Genomic DNA, 14600 nt, shown 5'->3' on the forward strand with positions numbered 1-14600 from the left:
GTGTGTGTGTGTGTGTGTGTGTGTGTGTGTGTGTGTGTGTGTGTGTCTGTGTCTGTGTGTGTGTGTGTGTGTGTGTGTGTGTGTGTGTGTGTGTGTGTGTCTGTGTCTGTGTGTGTGTGTGTGTGTGTGTGTGTGTGTGTGTGTGTGTGTGTGTGTGTGTGTGTGTGTGTGTGTGTGTGTGTGTGCGTGTGTGTGTGTGTGCGTGTGTGTGTGTGTGTGTGTGTGTGTGTGTGTGTGTGTGTCTGTGTGTGTGTGTGTGTGTGTGTGTGTGTGTGTGTGTTTAGAGGGCGTTAACTGCCCTGATGTAATCAGGTCTTTCATCAGGTTTATCTAAACAGTCCATCTCTCACCAACAACACAGCTTCTCGTCACACATGTTCTGTGGAGCGTGGTCGTCCTCCTGTTGTAACGCGCGGTGTTCCCCTTTGGTTTACTCATGGTTAGGATGCTTGTTTTAGTTATAATTTGACATGTGGTGGTGCTGGTGGCTAGGTGCATTGCTTGTTTTGGTTGTGTGGTGCTTCAGTGAGAAAGAAAACCTTTTTGTTTTGTTTGTTTTGTTTGTGATCCCCCGAACCAAACCCCCTACACTCCTTGCCAAATACCCCTCTATCTTTCTGTCCTCCTCGCTCTTTCATTTCATTTCTATCCATCCCTCTCTTCTCCCTGTGCTCTATCTTCCCTCTCCTTCTCTCTATCCCTTTCTTTCTCCTCCATTCCTTCCCTCTGTGTTCTAATCCCATCCTCCATTCCGTTCGTCTGTTTTTTCTATTCTTCTCTTTCATCTCTCCATCTCCCATTTCTCTCATTCCATCTCCCTATCACTTTCTTTCTCCCTGCACTTTTATGCACCCCACCCCACCCCACCCCACCCCTACACCTCCTTGTCCCCACCCCACCCCTGCACCTCCTTGTCCCCACCCCACCCCTGCACCTCCTTGTCCCCGCCCCACCCGACCCCACCCCTGCACCTCCTTGTCCCACCCCACCCCACCCCTGCACCTCCTTGTCCCACCCCACCCCACCCCACCCCTGCACCTCCTTGTCCCACCCCACCCCTGCACCTCCTCCTTGTCCCGTTGTCCAGAGCAACTGGAGCGGATCGAGGAGGGTCTGGACCAGATCAACAAGGACATGCACGAGGCTGAGAAGAACCTGACCGATCTGGGCAAATGCTGCGGCCTGTGTTCCTGTGAGAAGTATGCAAGAGCGCCCCCTTCAGGTCTAACCCCTCTGTTCCTGTGAGAAGTATGTGCAGCTGGAAGAGCGCCCCCCCTCAGGTCTTACCCCTCACAGCAGCTGATGTCTCAGGCCCAGATCCGTGCAGCCAGGGTCACCTGAGATGTGTGTGTGTGTGTGTGTGTGTGTGTGTGTGTGTGTGTGTATAGGTGGATGTGTGCATGTCTGTGTGCCTGTATGCTATATCTGCTCTTGCGGCTTTCACTGGGTGTGTCCACATTGCCACACCCACACACTTTAAAAGATACTGAATTCTAATGAGCCATATACATATACATACATATTTTATTTTGGCAGTTTTATGTCACACATAATTGACATAGATGAGTAAATGTGTGCCTGTTTGTTAGGTGTGTGTAACGTCTGAGTGTGTGTGTGTGTGTATGTGTGTGTGTGTGTGTGTGTGTGTGTGTGTGTGTGTGTGTGTGTGTGTGTGTGTGTGTGTATGTGGTGTGTGTGTGGTGTCCTCAAGACTTAAGGACTTTGAAGCCAGCGGGGCCTATAAGAAGGTGTGGGGCAACAACCAGGATGGAGTGGTGTCCAATCAGCCGTCTTCGCGCGTCGTGGACGACCGGGAGAGGATGATCATGAGTGGGGGATACATACGGAGGTAACACACACACACACACACATACACACACACACACACACACACACACAAACCCACACACACACACACACAAATACACACACACACACACACACACACACACACACACACACACACACACACACACACTCACACTCACACACACAGACACACACACAAACACACTCACACACACACACACACACACACACACACACACACACACACACGCACAAACACACATATACACATGCACAAACATGACCGGGAGAGGATGATCATGACTGGGGGATACATACTGAGGTAACACACAGAGAGGCACATACACACACGCCAAACACACACACAAATACACATAAACATACACACGCGCAAACTCACAAATACAAACAAACATACACATACAGCGCTTACACACACAAACACACGCATACTCACAAGTACACATAAACATACACACACATGCGCTTACACACACACATGCACACACAAAACTCACCCCAGCAATCATACAAAAGCTCATACACAGACCCTCACACAACACATACTTGCATGCACACACTGACAGACACTCATAGTTGAGACATAAGGGTCTAGTTTGGTGCACCATAACCTTGTGTTACACTCTAAGGTAATTCCCAGGTGATGAGTTATATCTTAAACTAGCCAGATAATACTGAGCTTAACTGACTTACAACTGCTCTCATTACCTCAGCTTTGTATCCATGTTTCCATGCGGATAATAAAGAATGTTAGAGTGCACATGTTCGTTACAAGCGTGTCAGAAGAGCTGGGTCTGCCCATTCTGCATCACATAAAGTAATTGCCCCTGTTGCATCACACAGAGGGGTAATTGTCCCTGTAAGGGTGCAGCTCCGCTGTCGCAAGTACGAGCGCGCAAGGCTCACACGCCGACCCTGGTGGATAAATTTAGTGGCATGGCGTCAGTGGCGGAGCAAGGCAGGGATGGAGTAATGAGCCATGAGCCTTTAATTGTAGCTCTAAGGTAGCCATGGAGCCGGCGCTTGTGATGTCAGGTAGGTGGGGTGTTTGTGGACGGGAACAGGAACAGGAACAGGAACACAAAGGACCAGTCTCATCGTGGGAGGGCAGGTTAGCGCGCGAGCCAGACAGGTTTTAATGGTGCGGAAGGAAACGACTGCATGCTGGGTAAAGAAATTACAGTGAACACAAGAAGGGAGGGAAGTTTATATTTACATGTATTTATTTAGCAGACGCTTTTTATCCAAAGCGACTTACAAGGATGTATAAACATTTTATATTAACACTGATGGCACACTGCACATCAGGAGAAATTAGGGTTCGTGTCTTGGCCAAGGACACTTCGACAGGGAATTCGAACTAGCAACCTTCTGATTACTAAAAGACTTCTCTACCTCCTGTACCACTGTATCCCGAGAAGTTTAACTTCATATAAACTCACATCGCGGCTTAAAAGATTAGGACAGTATTGCAGTATCAGGTGGGAAATGTATTTGCTGTATGTGTACTTTGCCCTTAATGTTAACGCTGTGTCACCACTCTGTTACCTCAAAGTCAACATCTGAGTGACTGTAAATGCTATCTTGTCGGTAGATGTGGAAATAATTTAAGGGCATCCGGTTAATTTGGGACATGGAGATTCTAGGGTACCACTGTTTTATGTTAGTCATTCAGTGTGATTCTAGCCTTAAGCGGACGTGAACAACCCTGAACAGCTTTCTACATTCGGATGTTACCTCTGTATTTATTTTTTCAAACAGGGACAGTGCACAATAAAACATGAATCCTGTAGAAAATGCATTGTTTGCCTTGCTATTTTCCACCTGTAGTCCCTGGGCAGGTTGATGGAATAGTTCATAAAAACATAATAATAACAACAAGTAAAATTACCAAACAATTCATAAATGTGAACACTCCTGTCCTGACAATAGGCAGCGCTTGACAAGATGTGAGAAGGTGTGGGGACTTTCACATGAGAGGATTTCTGTTGGCAGAGTGTTTCATCGAGTTATGGCAATACAGAAAAATGAAGACTTTCCAAATACCTTTTTGCGTTGGGGTACACTACATTCACCCCTTGTTACAGATCTTGTTGTCCGTCTTCTCAGAACAAAGAGTAACATACTCTCTCCTGTGTTTACGCGCGTATGTCTGGCTGTCTCTAGGGTGACTAACGATGCTCGAGAGGATGAGATGGAGGAGAACCTGACTCAGGTGGGCAGTATCCTTGGTAACCTGCGGAGCATGGCTTTAGACATGGGCAATGAGATCGACACCCAGAACGTTCAGATCGATCGCATCCAGCGGGAGGTGAGCGACACTACATTTACATTTAGTCATTTAGCGCACACACACACACACACACACACACACACACACACACACACACACACACACACACACACACAACACACATTTACATTTAGTCATTTAGCACACACACACACAAATTTACACACAAACACACACACAAACACACACACACACACAAACACACATTTACATTTAGTCATTTAGCACACACATACACACACACACACACACACAAACACACACACTACATTTACATTTAGTCATTTAGCAGACGCTTTGTTCCAAAGCGACGTACAAGGTAGAGAACAGTCAAGCTACGAACAATAGAACCTGGTGTAACACTAAATACTACTTTACATAAGGCATATATAAAAAAAGAAAAGGAAGTGCGGGAATGTTGCAAGTTAAGCACTAGTCGAAGTGCCAGTTAGGACAGGAGGTGCTCTCTGAAGAGTTGGGTCTTCTAAAGCTTCTTATAGGTAGAGAGGGACACTAGACCCCTCCACTGGGCCAACCAGCAAAGACGCCTGACGGATGATAGTGTTTGTCCTACTGGTTGACCTTGGGACTGATTCGGCCCTGATGAGGGGCCACATCTAAACCAGCTTGCACACTGCCCCGACTTTCGCCAACATTCTCCAACTAACGCCAACATTCTCCAACAGTCGGTGCAGTGTGCGCCGGCAGTTGGTGTTAGTTGGAGAATGTTGGCGTTTGTAAAGCTCCATTTTAGAGTAGAGGCTTCCCAAGAGTCTGATCTTGACAACTTTCAAGTTACAAGTCTTTTATTTGTCAGATGCACAAAATGACACAGGGTCAGACTGAACACTGAAATTCTTAACACAAGGCACCGCCCAAAAAAACCTACCATAACATAACTATAGTATAACAGAACAAAACATGACATACACTCTGTACAAGTACTCTGAAGTAATAAACATATAATAACCTAAATAACCTTACTAAATATACAAGATAAATATACAATACAGTATGCTAAACATACAACAACCGACAAATAATACTAACAAATATACATATATCAGCCTATACATACTGTATAATACTATCATATATACCTATACCATATAATACACATATAATAGACTATGCCAACTTGCACTTAGTGTTTTTATAGTAGTAACTGTTGGACCAACTGCGTTGTTTGGGGGCCTCTTTCACAAGACATGAATACCTGCTTTTTAAGAATGCTTTTCTTGTTTTACAGACCCTTGTTAACCAATCTTGTCTCTCCTTTATGTTCTTGTTTCCTCTCTGTGCAGGCCATTCTTAACGATCTACGCATCACCCAAGCCAATCAGAAGGCCAAGGGGCTCATGAAGAAGTGATGACATCAAGAAACTGGTGTTTCTGTGAATACACAGTTCTCTCAATACTCTTTTGTTATGCGGGCAGACACACTCATACCCCCTTACACCCACCCGCCCCCTCCCCCTCCCCCCCCCCCCCCCACACACACACACATACAGCAGCGACACACTTTTTGATGAAAAGCTACCTGTTGGGATAGCCCTCTTTGTGTTGTTTTTGTTGTCTATGCAATTCGTTGTACTTGTTCATGTGTTGTTTATATTGTTTTTATACTGTGCCTACTGAAGTTATGAATGTTACAGCCTTACAGAAAACTTAGTCACATCTATTACTGATGAATATCGGCCTAAGTGAAGCTTGTCTGAAATACAGTAATGTACACGTGTCAACTGTCATTTTGCTGCATTCTCAAATCTCCCACCTACTGGTGAGAAAGAGAACTACATCAGCCAGTAGACCTTCTTTGTTCAGCTCAAAATGGAACCTCTGGTTGCGTGCATCATTTTCTCTCTACCCTGTGCTCGTGTTCAGTTGAGGAGACCTGTCCCGAAACTCTCACTACTATAAGTCCAATCAACAAAGTTACTCCTCTTAGCAGTAGGCAAGGCCACGTGCATCGACTCGTCATTCTCGTGCTGTCTGTGAGCTGAGCTAACTACTATGGAGCATGACAGTGAGATCAACCCCAAACCAAGAGCTGATTTGCTACCACCCCTATTGACAATCCTTATCTACCTACCTGTCCCCTCAATTCATCTAGCCTTTCACTACCTCATAAATGAGACGTAGTCACCCTTACTCACATTGCACGGTTGAGGTTTTAAAGTTACGTCTACGCAAGTACATGGGCTCCCATTACTTGGCAAAGGCCAGATAATATATTGGTTCAGTTAGTGCTTGGATTGTGAATGCAGTGAATATGGTTTGCGTGCATAAGGTTTTGACGCCCAAGCCACTACAAGGATAATCAATGAAGATATTGATTAAGGTGAACAGCATACTGTCTGTCATCTTTGTTTGAGGGGCAAAAAAGGATTTGCACACGCCTTTATGTTGTTGTCTTAATATTGCAGTCTCCCATTATTTTCAAAACAAAAATACATATAAAGACACTTAATAGCTATCTGTCAACGGTAAACACTCTCAGCTATACAAGTAAACAGCTTTTGGAGTAGTGTTCCATCGGAACTTCTCTCACATCTTCCTCATCCTGTGTTGAGTGGAAGCATTGATTGGGTTTTGCGTAATTTAATCTATCCATTTAATTTAATTATTTTATAATTCAATCTTGCCTAAATCCACCCACAGGGTGTCAGAACCCTGTCTTAAGGTACATTTAATATATTTTTTAATGGATGGATGTTTTCTGTAATCTTCTTGTTTGCAAGGTTTTTTGTTTTTTTACTATTTATATTTTTCTTTTCATGTGCGAATGTACCTTAAATTTGCTTTGATGTACCAAATGTGTGTCTAAGTTATCTTCTGTTTAAATAGAGTGGTCACCCTTCATTGTTTTTTTTTCTTAAACATCAACAAAAGTAATAAAGTAATTGTATAACCTACAGATACTAATGAGTTGTGTATTGAATACAATATGTAGCCTCCTGTATTACATTAACCATATCTATTTTAAATTAAGCACAGATGTTTATGTTTAACTGAATAAGCCCTATGTTGGAAATGTAACAAGAAAAAGACTGAAAAGTCGTCTAGAACGCCTAAAATTCAAGAGACAAGAATGAGGTAATTACTAAATAAGAAGGGTCATACCGTTTAAAAATGAGTGAATGAGAAAGGCCCTTCAGAGTAAGTGAGATTGTTTGCTTGTTTCTGCAGTTGAGACAATTATGTGAACTTCGTAAAGTGGGTAGGCAGTCCCCTGAGTATTGAGGGCACTTTGCCAAACCCGTATTCTAGGGTGGTTCGTAGTTTCTGCGTTGATGGGCGCGTAGTTGAGTCTGCGCAACGCAGGGGTTCTCTGCGCTACGAAGTTTCTCGGGTAGAATCATAGGAATACACTGACGACGGACCGAGAATATTCGTGATTACATCGGGATTTACGCGTGAGTATACTAAACACAATACATTGGACATAAAAGTTGAGCTACTCTCTGCTATGACGGTCTTACTATTGTAAAGATATTCGATATGGTACGCACAATTTAGGAAAAATGTCGCTAGCTAGCCAGCAACAAAGACATCTCATCAAGGCTTACGTTAGCGAGCTAGCTGGGTCTGTCCCCGGCTAGCGTTTCAAAATCAGCCTCTTTAACAATGCACAGTATGAATTTGATTGAAACCAACTCAAATGTCCATCAAATTCATGTTCAATTTTGTATTTTCTTAAGCGATTCGTCGCGTACTTTTTGTCTTAAAGAAGGTCAACCTTGTGATTTCCGCCTTCGACACAAATCTACGATGGCGTAGGGTCGACTCTGTACCATCGGCTGCTTGCACGTACATCACAGCTAGCTACCGAGAACACCGATGGCACAACAAAGAACCAGGAAGCATTAGCAATTAGCAGTAATGGTTAATTTAAAGAAGAAGGCACCAATGAATCGAAATTCGTGTTGATCTGATATTTGCGAATAACCCGTCTGTCTTTTTAAAAAGCATCACCTGTGCTTAGGAATATACAGCCTAGTAAAGAATAGCATTTTGATTGGGAGCAATTACGGAGTTTTCGTTGCTTCTGTCCACATGTTGGTCGTTACGTCGTGACATGGAAGTGAGTCACAGACAGACTAGCTCAGGTTTATCACACAGGTTAATTTAGGTTCTTCGAATGATCAAAGGTCATAATTAAAACGCTGACAAACGCAGGAATTCAGCTGTAACACATTTTATCATTTTTTATTTAAGTATGTAGATTGAATTGCATTGCTTTAAACGGTTACCAATGTTTGTTTACCTTTTCTTGAATGCATACATAGTGTAATTTAAAGTTGAATATTTAAACAAATAAACAATATACAAAGAACACATCTTAGAGGTAGCCAATTCAAGGAATGGAATGTCACCAGAAACCATGTTAACATTCCAGATGAAATGGCATATCTACCTAAAACACCATCGTGTGTTGTAATAATATCATTGGCTCATTGTTGTAGTGGGGTTTTCCCTTGTAACAGGAGGAATGTTAATAAAGCTGCAGCCTTGGGCCAATATATTTATTAAATCAGTTGCAGTTTTGCTGATACAGAAGTTTATCTCGCTCTTTCTTTCTTACGGCCCTGAGTGTATTATGATATGCCGTCTGCAGTCCCATGCCCACATCCAGGGCTGAGGTGCCCTTGAGCAAGGCACATAACCCCGATCACTGCTCCCCGGGCGCTCAAAAGCAGCTCACTGCTCCGGATTAGTGTGCTTCACTGTGTGTATCACTACCCTGGATGGGTAAAATGCAGAGATTGAATTCATAGTGTGTGTGTGTCACTATCTGTGCCATAACATAGTCACTTGTCACTAAGGCTCATTTCCATATGCTTGACACCACTAACCTGTCCGATGCATTTTGTTTCCAGTCCAGGTGCTGAGCAGAGCTGTCCAGCGTGTGTGTTGAAGGGGACCGGTACTGGACACAATGTCGGGGTACCCAGGCTACATCCGCACAGGGAGAGGGGGCGCTGGAGGGGTGCGCTTCAAGAGGAGGAAGTCCCGCTTCTCCTTCGAGGAGGTGCAGCTCATGCTTAACGAAGTGAGGAGGAACCGCCACATCCTCGTTGGTAAGGGTTCCCCGCCTTAACGCACACGGAACCACGGAACAGGGCTGGGCTACTAACTCCTCCGTACAGGACCGTTGCACATCTCTAACAGGCCGTGTTTAAGCTTCACTGTGCTTGTCCAGAATTTCACCCAAAGCTATTGTGAACGAATGAGGTTGTACTTTGGGTGTAATCACATAGTTATTCAACACTGCTATACTACGAACACTAAAATATACCTTTTTGTCTGTTTGTCTATGCATGAGTGTGGCATTAGTGAGATATTCAACAGGTCTCGGAGCTATATCTGTTAACACTTAAGAGCCGACTGGAATGTACAGCATTGTTAAATAGGCCTGCATGGAGGATACAACAGAAGCGGACTCACTACTTAGTTCAGTGGTTCTTAACCTTATTGGAGGTACTGAACCCTTCAGTATTCTTCAAAACGTAGGTATAAAAAAAGGCCCGACATTGCTATTGTGAACCAGGCCATACTGTGTGTGTCTTGGCCCCTGCCGAACCCCTGAGAGTGACTCAACGAACCCCTGGGGTTCGATCGAACCCAGGTTAAGAACCACTGACTTAGTTACTACCAGATCATGGGTGTCCCTCGTTACCTTGAAGAAACTATTGAAGACCCAACTCTTCAGAGAGCACCTCCCTTTCTGACTGGCACCTTGACAAGTGCTTAAGTTGCACTTCCGCAGTTACATTCCTGCACTTCTTTTTCTTTCTATGTCGTTTTTTTAATTTCTTATCTAAAGTAGTATTTATAGTTACACCAGGTTTTTATTGCTCTTAGCTTGACTGTTCTCTACCTTGTACGTCGCTTTGGACAAAAGCGTCTGCTAAATGACTAAATCTAAATGTAATGTAAATGAGTTTACATGGTTTTAGAATTAGAATTAGAATCAGCCAGTGGAGTAAACTAATCTATCTATCTATGTTTTTTTCCATCTTTCTTTCTTTTCTCTCGTCTCTCTGTCCCTCTCTCCTCTTGTCTCTCTGTCCCTCTCTCCTCTCGTCTCTCTGTCCCTCTCTCCTCTTGTCTCTCTGTCCCTCTCTCCTCTCGTCTCTCTGTCCCTCTCTCCTCTCGTCTCTCTGTCCCTCTCTCCTCTCGTCTCTCTGTCCCTCTCTCCTCTCGTCTCTCTGTCCCTCTCTCCTCTCGTCTCTCTGTCCCTCTCTCCTCTCGTCTCTCTGTCCCTCTCTCCTCTCGTCTCTCTGTCCCTCTCTCTTCTCGTCTCTCTGTCCCTCTCTCCTCTTGTCTCTCTGTCCCTCTCTCCTCTTGTCTCTCTGTCCCTCTCTCCTCTCGTCTCTCTGTCCCTCTCTCCTCTCGTCTCTCTGTCCCTCTCTCCTCTCGTCTCTCTGTCCCTCTCTCCTCTCGTCTCTCTGTCCCTCTCTCCTCTTGTCTCTCTGTCCCTCTCTCCTCTCGTCTCTCTGTCCCTCTCTCCTCTTGTCTCTCTGTCCCTCTCTCCTCTCGTCTCTCTGTCTCCTCTCGTCTCTCTGTCCCTCTCTCCTCTCCTCCCTCAGGCAAGTTTAATCGCGGCGTGTCGTCGGACACCAAGAAGCGCACGTGGGCTGCCATCACGGCGCGCATCAACGAGATCAGCGAGTGCCCGCGCGAGATCCTGGAGATCATCAAGAAGTGGTCCGACCTCAAGTGCGACACCAAGCGCAAGGTGGCGGCCATGCGCGCCTCGGGAGCCTCGTCCGCCCGCGTGGCCCGCGACCTCTCGCCCATCGAGGCCATGGTGCACCAGATCCTGAGTATGCCCACCCCCGGGTCCGGGTCCTCCGACGCGCAGCCTTACGGCGGCCCGTTTGAGGAGGGGGACGACGGAGACGACGACAGCATGGGCCCCTTGCTGCCCCCGCCACTGCCACCCACCACGTCCAACGGGAGGATGCTGCTGCCCGCTCTGCCACCCCCACCAGCCTCTGGTGTCATGTCTGGGCCACCTCCTACCTTGCCAACCAAGACTGATCTGGGCCTGCCTATAGACATGATGTATACTAGTGAGTGTTGAGTCTGATCTGGGCCTGCCTATAGACATGATGTATACCAGTGAGTGTTGAGCATGAATCTTTTTTTTTATTTTGTGTTTCAAATCAAATCAAACTTAATTTATACGCCGCATCTCATACCAAGAGGTAACACAATGCGACAAGTAGACTGATCAAGCTAAGCTTTATCAATGTTAAAAAGGGTGTTTTTTTTGGCTGTGTGTGGTAGATGAACTCTGAATCTGATTTCTGACAGATGAAGTAACATCATGCATCTTTTCTCTGCAGGGAACTCCCCACACCCTCTGACCGACTTCCAGTTTGAGGCTCCAGACATAGACGGTGAGACGCAATAATTGTCTTGTCCTAACAGTATTCGGGCTTTGATGTTCCCTGTCTTGCTGTGTATTGGGTTTTAGTTTTAATGTGTCCAGACATAGAAGGTAAAAGGCAATAATTGTCTTGTCCTGGCGACCGTGGTACAGGAGGTAGGGAAGTCGTTCAGTAATCAGAAGGTTGCTAGTTCGATATCCTGTCAAAGTGTCCTTGAGCACGACACTGAACCCCTAATTGATCCTGATGTGCAGTGATTCATCGGTGTAATTGAAAAATGTGTCCTTGTAAGGCGCTTTGGACAAAAGCGTCTGCTAAATGACTAAATGTAAATGTAACGTGGTTCAGTTGTGTTTGAACATGTCCTCTCTGTGTGGATCTTGCAGACAGCTTGATAAAGTTCGACGACGGCCGGGAACGAGGCACAGCAATCCTGGACGCCTCCTCCGACTCCAACCTCCGGGGCATCGTCGGCTCCTTCGTGGCCCCCACTACTCCTTCCGTCTCCGCACCGTCCCCCTCGGTGGTTCCGCCTCCTCCGCGGCCGGGCTCGGCAGCAGCGACGGCGGCGGCCGCGCCCCCCCATCAGAGCGGCCTGCTTCAGGAGCAGCTGGCCCAGAGCGCCTCGCTGAGCCTCCAGGAGCAGCAGGTAAAAGATTATTAGACTATTTCTCTGCTTTTTAACACTACGTATAGTAACAAAAACAAATACATTGTAAAAAGACACACTGTGTTAAGTTATTTTTTTTGTTTTAGCCGTATAATAAGCGGGATAATGTATAGAACGCCGGTCATTGCTTCGCGTCGGGGTGCTGTTCGCCCTGTCGGGGCTTATTTTCCCGACAATGACCTGCGTTCTATACATAATCCCTTACATAACTTTTGACTGTGGACTACATTGAATAATCTAACCTCTAATTTTCAAATACTATCACAGGCGGCCACGGCGCTCATGGGGTCCATCTCTCGATCGCTGGAGGCCATGTCGGAGTCGGTGCAGCAGCTGGTGGAGACCCAGCAGGCCTTCGTGCGCGACTCCCTGCAGCTGCAGCGCGACGCGCTCCACGTGCTGCGCGACTTCACCGCGGGCGCGCTCACGCTCATGCAGGACAAGCTCAACGGCCGCCCGCTCCTGCCCTAGCTCCCAGGATGCACCTGGGTATGGGGGGGGGGGGGGGACGGAGGACCCCAACGTTTTTAGCGAAAAATCGACTTGGATGAAAAGATGATATCTGGTGTAATGGTTTTTTTTTTTTTTGCCTTGCGTTAAAAGAAAAAAAACAAGTTAAAGGTGCAGTGTGTAGGTTTTAGTGGCATCTAGTGGTGATGTTGCAGATTGCAACTGAATACCCCACCCTCACCTCTTTCTACTTCTTTCCAAAATGATGTCATCATTTGCGACCGCATTGAGTAGCCATAATATGTGAAGTGATGTATTCACTTTAAGTTTGGAATGTTAGTTGTTGCCTAACATGAGCCCTTTAAGCTTTGTTTAACGTCACACTTTTATTGGATATAATGTTCGGCAGCTGTGGGCTGATCTCACTATGTTACACTTGAACAGTATATTACAGTTCTGCTAATAGAACTCCCTTACCCGACACACTGCACCTCTAAAAGGTAGTTAACCAAGGATATCTATCATGGAAACACTGGGAAAGTTTTGAGAAATTATCATTGTTTTATTAGACCTGGAACATTTTTTTTTTAAATGTCAAATTGACTCTCAAATTCTGGGATATTTTTTAAATCAATGTATTTTATGAATCCGTACATCGGTATGTCCCCATGTATCCATCATGTTAAATCATGTCATTCCGTAATGCTTCAGTTAAGAGTTTGCAAAGCTGACGCAACCAAGCACTGAAATATGATCATGGACATTTGAACAGAATACCCTTTAGACAGCGTTGATTTTAGACAGTAAAAGAAAAAGACTTGGATCTTAAAAAAAAAAAAAAAAAAACAACAGATCAACGCCTACCAACACTACTCAGACTGTTGTCATGAATGAGACCGGGACCAACGGTTAGCCGTTCAGTGGCTCACATGCATTTTCAAAGCAGAGCGAAGGGTGCTGCTGTTCTCAGGTCAGTTTCGTTCTTCTCTCTGTGTGACCCTCTCACCCAGCTTCACCGGTCACAAAGAATGCAAACGAGTAAAGCCAAGAGGCCTGCAGAATGCAGCAACTGTCCCTTGTCTCCATACTGTTGGAGTCAGAATGCAGCAACGGGCCCTCGCCTCAGAACTGATGCAGTCAGACCCTACTTGTTTCTCCTCCTCATGCGGTTAACGCAATACAGTGCAATTCAATGATGGCCTAATTGCGTGTACATAGAGGTGTCCATATTGACTGTACACAGCAGAGATATGTATATTGTGGTAAGCTTGTATGGGAATGTGAGAATATGAGTAATTATAATATGATAATGAGAGCTGAATCGAGGTTCATCATGTTGGTTTTAACCCCTTGTACCCTAGACTGCAGAATAAGATTCTCCAGATCCATTTAATTATGTCTTTTATCACATGGACACATATGTAATATCCTCCCTGTCTTTGTGCTGCATATGGGCTGAAATACACATACACGTTTTTTTAAAACGGGACGCGAGCAAATTCATTGATTCCTATGGTACGGCGCACTTTGCTTGGGCACCCCTTCTCCACCTCGCGTTGCGTCTTTGTGGCGTTTTTTTAGGTGCGCTTAAAAGTTGAACTATTCTCAACTTTCCAGCGCAAGGCAGGGAAGCGCACCGCTTCTGTTTTGGCCGCCGCACTTTGCCAAGGCGTTGCTGAAGCGTTTATGCCTGAAAAAAGACGCGTATGTGTATTTCAGCCCTATGTTGGCAGCCAGAGGCTCCAGAAATGAAAGGTAGGAGTATAAATGTAGCGATGTGTAATTCCACTGTACTGAAATCAGCTTGAATGACTTTCAGGAATCCTGATAGATAACTTTATTTAAACGACTAATGGAAATACTGTGGAAGAAGTAAAGACACATAAGCTTTAGAGATATAAACTTGAGATAATGTCAGACAGTCAGCACAATTCACCAAGACTGCTGATTGGATGCT

The 14600-nt window shown here is 45.3% G+C and overlaps 2 protein-coding genes across 2 annotated transcripts in view; both read left to right on the top strand.

The window, feature by feature from the left end:
- LOC308370474 (synaptosomal-associated protein 25) overlaps positions 1–5493 on the top strand; it is a gene marked incomplete at its 3' end in the record, with an annotated part of 12389 nt that extends 6896 nt beyond the window's left edge. Inside the window, exons 4-7 of the mRNA XM_080845127.1 lie at positions 1088–1199; positions 1712–1849; positions 3997–4141; positions 5428–5493. Coding sequence (XP_080701253.1) covers positions 1088–1199; positions 1712–1849; positions 3997–4141; positions 5428–5493 — 461 coding nt within the window. The remainder of the gene's footprint in view (positions 1–1087; positions 1200–1711; positions 1850–3996; positions 4142–5427) is intronic.
- A 1985-nt stretch (positions 5494–7478) lies between these two features.
- Positions 7479–12664, top strand: LOC308370072 (uncharacterized protein; the record flags this gene model as incomplete). Its single annotated transcript, XM_080844635.1, has 6 exons — positions 7479–7539; positions 9004–9204; positions 10717–11202; positions 11479–11532; positions 11910–12172; positions 12461–12664. Exons 2-6 carry the CDS (start codon positions 9063–9065, stop codon positions 12662–12664), a joined length of 1149 nt encoding a protein of 382 aa, XP_080700761.1. The 5' UTR covers positions 7479–7539; positions 9004–9062.
- Positions 12665–14600: the final 1936 nt, after the last annotated feature.

The sequence above is a fragment of the Sprattus sprattus genome (assembly GCF_963457725.1).
Source record: "Sprattus sprattus genome assembly, chromosome: 9".
NCBI lineage: Eukaryota > Metazoa > Chordata > Actinopteri > Clupeiformes > Clupeidae > Sprattus > Sprattus sprattus.